The sequence below is a fragment of the Populus euphratica genome, unplaced genomic scaffold (genome assembly GCF_000495115.2).
Source record: "Populus euphratica unplaced genomic scaffold, PopEup_1.0 scaffold3676.1, whole genome shotgun sequence".
Classification (NCBI taxonomy): Eukaryota; Viridiplantae; Streptophyta; class Magnoliopsida; order Malpighiales; family Salicaceae; genus Populus; species Populus euphratica.
Genome location: NW_011503486.1, coordinates 1 through 8,935, shown reverse-complemented (window position 1 = coordinate 8,935; position 8,935 = coordinate 1). Strand labels below are relative to the sequence as shown.

Below are 8,935 nucleotides of genomic sequence, written 5' to 3'. Positions count from 1 at the left end.
TACTTATATTTTGATGCTTCAACATTTTATTTGCTAGAGATTGAGTTTTATATATATATATATATTAAATTTATCATGTTCTTATTTAATTTATTAAAAATTAATATTTAATTTTTTTTTGTTGTGTTTTTTATCGGATTGTCTCAATTCTATATTCATGATTGCAAAATTTGAGTGTTAATCTATTTTAATTAGATTTTTTAATTTTATTTTTTATCATTACGTTGTTTAGTTAGTTCGGATTGAGTTTTTTTTAACTTTTTTATTTATTATTATTATTATTATTATTATATTTTTCAATTATATAATTTGAATTATCAATTGAAGATTCGGGTCTCAAATTGTTTTTCCTTGGCATTCCTTTGTACGTTGAAAAAACTTTTGCCTGGCCTGATGGTTAAAAACAAACAAACAAAATATGATCATGAGCACGAGGTGCCCTCACTACAAGCCTTTTTTTTATTTGGCTAGGCGCACATATCCCATCTCTTTCGCCTAGGCATTTAGCTCTTTTCTATGCCTTTTTTTTGTGGTAATTTTGATTGAAATAAACTATAAAATAAATGCTTAACATGATATTTAAATTATTATTTATTTTTACCATGGTTCCTAAATGAAATTGTAGATCTTCATGGGAATGTTAACTACTTCTTTTTCAATTAATTATTATGCACCTATTTGATGACAATAAAATTTTTGTTTTTAAATTTTTAATAGATTTTTACTTGATTTTGATTTTTTTAAACATGGTTTCGAGAACATTGAAGGTTTATATTTAAAAAAACAGTGCTTACAATTTAGCTATATGCTTTTGTTAAAACAATCAATAGATGCATTAATAAAAAAATAGATTGAAGAAATTTTTTACAAAATTTTATTTTAATTATCATTGCCTTTAATTCAAAAAATGTGTTCCTAACAAAAAAAAAATGGTGTTTTTAAGAAGATTAGGACTTTTTTATGAATAATTATGTATTAGTCTGATATGCATAATTTTTAAATAATTTTCTTACTAATATTGAATGAGAATAAAATATTATTTTTTTAATTGTAATTTTTTAATTTATTGCACTTTTTTTTAAGATACTTTTACAAATATGGTCAATTCTTGATTTTTTTAAAAAAAAATTAATTAAAGCTTGCTCACACTATTATAATAAGCTTTTGCTTAAGAAAAAAAAATGCTACTAAAGAAAACATGTTTTTGTCAAAAGAAAAAAAAATCCATGAATAAAAAAAAATATTTTTTTATTTAAAATGTATACTTTAAAAAACAACAACAAATATCTATTTTTATAATTATTTAATTAAATAAAAATAACTTTTAAAAAACAAAGTCATTCAAGTACTTGGATAGAGCCATTATTTAGGTTATAGGTTAATTCAGATTAATCCAAAACTCAATCTAGTCAAAAGATCAGGTTGATGGATTACATTGTTTACTTAGATTTGATAATATTTAATAACATTATTAAAAAGTTTCTTGTGATAGTGCTCAAGCACCTGACTAAATCATGTAACTATTATGAGAATATTTTTTTTTTATTGTCTTGTAATTTGTCTCAAATTTTTTATGTTGATTCTTAATTATTTTTATAAAGAAATTAATGATAGTAGATATATGATAATTTCAGGAAATAAAAATTTTATTTTTTTAAATAAGTAATACCCATATAAGTCCGCTCTACTCTTATCTTTGTCTATTAACACATTTAAATTATTTGACTAATTTTGACTAAGTTTACAGTGACATCTGCAGGAAAAAAATAATCAAGAACTGGATTGTAATTATTGTGAAATATGAGGACTTGTAAAAAAATAAAAATACATCAAGGAAACATTCCATATTCCGAGGAGATGGCATTATTCGACGGGCTAGGGCAACAGATATAACACGAGAAAAATATAATTCACAGAGTTGATATAAAACGAGAAATAGGAGAGTCTTTTAACGTCAAAGAGCGCGTGGATGTGCAAAACTATTAAATAAAAGGCGTAGAGAAAATGACCGAGTGTTTTTTTTTTTAATGAATCTTTCCGCAGATAGAGACTTCAAAGGTGGATGATGCTACAGGGTAGTCAATATTTATTCCGTTATATTAAACAACCACGGAACCGTCGTCTATAGGATGCTAATAATCATAAACTTTGTTCGGAGGGTGGCAGCTTACAGCCTGGCCGAGCCATCCGAGTCAATGACCGGCGTTTCTCACGCACCGCCTGTAAAAGTAAGGAACCTGAACAGGATTTTATCAACAAACAGTGAAAGGAGAGAGCTGTCTTTAAGCATATTTGAAAACACGATGTAAATTAAATTTTTTAAAAATTAAATTTTTTTATTAAAATTTAATGTATTTTAAATTATTTTAATATTAAAAATTATTTAAAAAATAACTGCAAAGTGCAACTACTTTGTAAACCTCATTGCAACGATAAGAGAACGTGAAGGGGAGACCATGACTCTTCTCTATCGGAAAATACACCGTGTCATTGGCTTAAATATCCAGTGGTCGATGTTATTGCACTGGTTCATCACCATCGCCTGCATGTTCTCGAGCTAATCCTCTTTTTTCTTAGCTTCATTGTTAACAAAACCGGATAATTTTCCCCTTTTTTTGACGCATCAAGGTTCACTGTGATTATCATAGATGTTTTTTGACCACCATGTAATAATCTTTCCGACTAATCTTACAGGACTAAAATTACCTAAAATTAACGACCAAGTTTGTCTTTCGATTTCTTACCTTGTGGGGAGGACCATATCGATCACATGCACCAAAACATTCAGTAAGGCCTTTCAGCATTATGTTGCTTCCCATTTTCAGGGGGTAGCGGGGATTGAATTTCATAAAATTCACAAGGGAACTGGTATTAATGGAAATCAATGATGCTCATATCCATCCATAAAAAGAATGGAGGGCATAAACTAAAGTGAATACACGCTTAAAATACATGCCAGACATGCAATCCGCAGTTCAGCACGAGTTAACTTTTACCGTGTCACTCACAGGTATAAATTATTTTTCTCTGGGCAGAATGACTGCCTTTTCCTAATAAACTTACATAAAACGAGGGCAGAAATTGACCTTGGAATACGACTAATGCAACAGAACTAAAAGCGTGTAGCAACACAAGGAGAGTACACAACTGTAGGCTAGGCAATGAATTCATAATTAGGGTTTTAATCGGGATCAAGGAAAATCAGCACAATTCTCATCATCCAACTGGGTTGCTGGTTCTTCGTTTTTCTTTTCTCCAGAGATATGCTCCTTTCTATCTTCGAAGACCTCTTTATTACTAATAAAGCTGGGCTGATTTGTTGACGATAAGAGCCTAGCCCACATCCTATCTGTTATAACCACCTTGTGCTGTTTTTCATTGATCCGCTGCAGGACAGCACCAAACATACATTATTCCCAGTGTCATGGAACTTGCACATCTCACATAAGAAAGTAACACAATTTAACGGTCAACATATCTACATGAGATGTGGATTGTGAAATGAATAATATGTTATCGAGCCCTACAACCTTGTGTATCTCAACCAAAATAGATATGGTAACAAAAAAGATACCACATTACAATAATTATTTGATGAAAGATCGCATGGAACAAATTAGATATGTTTAGAATGCTTGTTTTAAAAAACCATCTCAACTAAAAAACTTAAGCCATTAGGTGTAATTTGTTTTATATTTAACTCTATCATAATGCCTTTGATTCTCTCTAGACAAACAAGAATGATCCTGTCAATTCAAGTGCTACTATTCTGAAGGGAAAAAAGGAAGAAGCAGTTCTATCATAAGCAAGAGAATAACTCACATAGAAGGGTATGTATGTTTGTCTGCCATTAACAAGACCACTAGTGTAGCCTGTATAACCAGCCATTGCTCCATGCACAACACTTTGAGCCAGAAGTGTGCAGTAAACATTGTCAGATGCATTGCCTGGTACAGCACGGATCATATATGTAGGATCTGCCAGGAGAAACAAATTACAGGATTTTATTATGATAGTCAATAACAAGCTTTGTAAGCCAAAAAGCTTAATTATAAAACAAAAACATCTCTTAAAATGTGTAATTCTAACCTATATATTTGAGGTTTATAGTCATCTTCTTCTGCTTTGAAAAATAGTCCTGCAGTAAAGAAAAGAAGAGAAATAATTTAGCAGAATACAAGTCTCTTTTGATGTTGAATATGAATTGATTGAAAAAGGGAGTTTTGAGTCCCTGTATGGTATGACATGTTCCTGGGATAATATATAATTCTCGAGGGAGAACAGTTTGAGTTAGATTCAGAACCTTGATCCCCTGTGATATCCACAGCCCAACATCTTGAAGAAGCTTATTTCCTGAAGCATCTTGTTGCATGCTTTCAGAAAGCAGCTCCTGGCCTGCACCTTCAGCTATCACAATAACCATGTGCCCATTTTCTTTCAGTTGTTTCTCTATGTACTCATAAAGTCCACCTTTCCCGTCTAAATAAAAAGGGGACTCTGGAATCAAGCAACAATCCACATCTCGGCTTGCAAGAGTAGCATACATAGCAATAAACCCTGCACGTCAAATTCAATTTGATTAATAAATGGAAAAAAAAAATGAAAAACCATAATAGCCTTGCTTCAATGAAAGAAAGGACAAGGTAAAGTTAAAGCAGAAGCTTGAAACACAAATAATAGAATGGGAAGTCCAACAGCAGGAAAAATACGCATTTCAAATGCAGCAAAGCAACAAAATCATCGTAACACTCACTAGAGGTAGTATCTAGGAGAGTACTTTAAGAGGCATGATAACCTGAATTAATGTATTGAAATAATAATAATGAAAAATGATACTCTGCATTGACAAGAAAAATGCATATCTGGTACATGGGCCTAATTAATTTTTGAGTAAACTATATTTTTGCCTAATAGATTTATGAAAATTCATTTTCACCCCATAATTTTAAAATTTGCCAACATTAACCCTATATTTTTTTAAGTCTCAGTTTTGCCCTTTGCTCCTAGATAACTAACATAAGGCTCACTGTTTCACTTTTTTCTTTTTTCCTTACTATTCTCTCATACTTTCCACGCAATACCATACATGTCATAGTATCTCACCAAAACAGTTAAAACACTTCAAAATCTCAAAAATCAAATTTAAAAAATAGGCTTTTCAATGGATTGGGATAACATTAGAGCTTTTTGAAAACTAGAAGGGTAACATTAAGAAGTTAATTAAGTCCTGCAAATATAACTTTTCAGATCGCTTGCTACCCCAAATGTTTTGCAAATATATGTGTGAAGCTTAATGGGTTTTCTTTAAACACATTAAATATATAGATACATAAGAAAAATAATGAATTATTTAGTTGAAAAGAAATCATTGTATTTTACCTCAATAGACTATTTAATTTTCCAACACAATCTTTCTTGCTAACTAATCCTGAAATAACTTACCAAAAAAAAACTAATCCTGAAATCATAATATTAGAGTAATAAAATATCTATGTATATGCAAAAGATAAATTTAAATCTTCTATGGATAATTTGGGTATAAATGAAGTGTTTCTGGTAGAAAAGGTGTTTCTATAATATTTTCTTCAACCTGCGGACAGCTTGTCATAATGTTAATAATGTTTGTTATTTACACAATTAACTATTTTAGCATGTTTTCCTATTCCCGTTGGCTTTTTAAGTTTTCTTTTTTGTTTTATCACTAAAAAAAATATCTTATTTTGTGATTTTGGTGCCTACTTACCCTTGTTGAACATTCCAAGTCAAGTAATATATATCTATCGATTTTAATAGATCAATTTTTATGAGATAGCTTCTCTATTTTGTTATGTGTCTGTTTCCTTTATTGTTTGGCTCAGATATTTATTGAGCTTAATGTTGAAAAGAATTATAAATCCAATCATAAGAGCTAGAATTTCCCTTTTTCATTTCCTGCAAGAAATTGAGTCAATAATGCAGTGTTGTAGACCTCTTTGTAATCTACTAAGTAATTCGAGATTGATTATACACATTAAATTAAGACTGGAAGTAATATTAAATAAGATTTCAGGATATGATTTGAAGCATACCACTGTAACGACCCATCAACTTCACAAGACCAATACCATTCTCGACACTTTCAGCCTCAACATGTGCCGCATTAATAGCACGTTGAGCCTCCTCAACAGCAGTGTCAAAGCCAAAGGACCTGTCAATAACCTACCTCATGTAAAACAATATTAAAATGTGTTAATGTTGAATTATAATGGGTGTTGTATTGCAGCTTTGTAGTGTATGATACATCATATAAATAAGAATATCCATAAAAAGTACCGGAATGTCATTATCAATGGTTTTGGGAATTCCAGCAACTACGACTTTGAGACCCCGCCTTCTAACTTCCTGCAAGATTGAAGAGTTAAAATTTATGGAAAGAAAAGAAGAGGGAATCAACTATAGTTTCAATCAAGCAATTTTAAACATGGTCGATGATAGTCCCCTACCAAATTTTCCTTATTTAGATACCATTGCATATTTTGTTTTGTTAAAATTTATCTTTTATAACTCTGCACATGCCGTACATTCCTCTCTTTTCTCTTTTATTTCACTCCAAATTATGATCAACAAGATCCGTAAAAGAAACAAAGCTGTAGACTATAGAGCACTTTTATGCATCAATGTCCAGATGCAACTAAAGCCCAGTTCTCAATTTGTAAAAAAGCATATTACCTCAAAAATCACCGATGCCCCTTTCTGAGTTCCATCTCCTCCAATAATGTAAACCTGGTTGCCAAGAAAAATACAGATAAATATTTGCTCTTTGGAAAGGTGAATAACTTCTGACTTAAGAGAAACTGGCTAGCAAGTTAAATCTTCCACTCACCTGGTTAATGCCCCGGTCCTGAATGCTGTGGACAATTTTTGAAGTATCATGGCCACCTCGTGATGTCCCAAGGATGGTTCCACCACGTTTATGAATGTCATTCACAACCTTAGGTGTCAGAGGAATCGTGTTTCGAGCATAAAAACCCCTGTAACCACCCTGTAGATTCCATTACTTTATCAGTTATTATCCAGTGGTTATGTAGGGAGAAAAGAGCATTTAATCAGCCTACTCGCTCGATGGAACTGCAATACTGTTGTTCACAAACAATAAAGATAAAACTAAAAAAATAGAGGAAAACAAAATCCCAAAACCTTAAAATTACAATGAGATTACGGCACTATAGTTTAGCTAGTCTAATGAACCAGGGAAAGGCAGCATGTAGGTTTAGGTCAGACAGTATATGCTTTTCGGTTTCCAGTCAAGATATGTTCGACATTTTTTTATATCAGGGTCCATAGTTAAGTTTTTAACATATGTTCATGTGAAATCACTTAAACTAAAATTGCAGTTTCACGAGTGAAAAAAAAAGGAAAAAAACATTTCTAGAACGACAAACAAGAAGAAGAGAGATAAGAAGACACGGGCAGAAAAGGAATACAGAGGAGCAGATCTTTAATAATTACTCACATCTATCCCCAGCACTCTAGTCACGCCATACATATGGTACAAGCTGTACACTATTTCTCTAATTACGGTATTGAGTCCCGGGCAGAGACCCCCACATGTGACAATGCAAGCACGAACTTCATCTGGCTCAAAATAGATCTGAGATATATCCAAGAAACGTGTAAATGCAGAAGCACGTAATTTTTTTTTAAAAAAAAAAAACATTCAACAAGCTTGATGGCTATGAAAACATACCTTTTGACGGGGTCCAGCACGGCGGAAATGTATCCCTCTGGGGCTATCCTTGTGAACCACAATCTATAAGAGATGGAAAGACAGAATTAACATCACAAGTATGTTCATTAAAGTATCAAAATCGTCAACTACAGACCATACATTTAACTCGAGAAACCTTTGAATTTTTGCATTCTAATTAATGAAATCTAGTTTGGTCTTTGTCTTGACTATCTAGAATGTGATAAACTAAAAAAAAAAGGATTGCTTACCTTTTCTGGAACAGAGTCATCGACGTGGACAAAATACTGCCTGTAAAATATATATATATGTAAAAAATCACTCGGGTGAAATTAATTATTATTGCTCAAGGCCATTAACCTCCCTCTATTCTCAAAGGGGAAGTTCCAGAGAAAAAAAAAAAGAAAAAGAGAAGAGAGATAAATGAAATTACTTGACAACGGAGTAAGCAGGATTGTCTTGTAGAGGATTGGAATAAGTCTGCGCCACCCACCCAAATAAATTTATTTTTTTTTTTTATTATTTCTTGCTTTTAACAGAATAATCAATCAATCAATCAATTGATGAAAAAAAAAAAGAGCATACCGGGAGATCAGGAATGTAATCGGTTAAATGAGGAACGTCTTGAAGAATGTAACCAAAATCACCGGTGACGATCTTCTGCTCGGAGATACCATTTGATTCCATGGCGATGAAGATCGAAAGATGTACAAGTTGATGAAGATCGAAAGGAAGGGGAAGCAGTAGAAACGAAGCGAAGAGGACTTCCTGGCGAATTTCAAGTGAAAGATGATGATTTAGGAGCGAGAGTATATATCGAATCCAAATAAAGACAGACCCAAGCAGTAAACCAGTTAACAAATATAGAGGTTTAGGGTTCTCGAGACACCGCTGCAGCACACAGACAACGTTGACCCTTGTATACCTGAGGAAGGTGTGCTCCGCGCAAGGAGGACCAAGCTTTTTTTTATGTGGACTCTTCGTGTTGCTGGTTTTTGAACCAAAACTAAAACAAACAGGTGGCAACCGACCAATTACCTTTCCACTTGCAGCAGTGGTTTTAGTCTCTCTCTCTCTCTAGACGGACTTTTCCTCTTTTCTGGTAATAAATTATTTATACAGAAATTGGATTGGACTCACAAGAAAACCGTTTGGGTTCCTTACCAGACCGTGAAGACCAGCGCAAAGCCAAAACTAATTTTGTGTTTT

General features: G+C 32.5%; 1 protein-coding gene across 1 annotated transcript; it reads right to left on the bottom strand.

Moving 5' to 3' along the window:
• Positions 1-2,841: 2,841 nt before the first annotated feature.
• Positions 2,842-8,922, bottom strand: LOC105119831 (ATP-dependent 6-phosphofructokinase 3-like). The gene is made up of 14 exons (XM_011018025.1): positions 8,652-8,922; positions 8,312-8,494; positions 8,160-8,206; positions 7,978-8,017; positions 7,727-7,789; positions 7,493-7,630; positions 6,863-7,021; positions 6,709-6,762; positions 6,313-6,381; positions 6,069-6,198; positions 4,304-4,557; positions 4,090-4,138; positions 3,823-3,977; positions 2,842-3,386 (listed from the first exon to the last, which is right to left on the bottom strand). The coding sequence occupies exons 2-14, from the start codon at positions 8,411-8,413 to the stop codon at positions 3,192-3,194; spliced, it is 1,455 nt and encodes a 484-aa protein (XP_011016327.1). The 5' UTR covers positions 8,414-8,494; positions 8,652-8,922; the 3' UTR covers positions 2,842-3,191.
• Between the last annotated feature and the right edge of the window lie 13 nt (positions 8,923-8,935).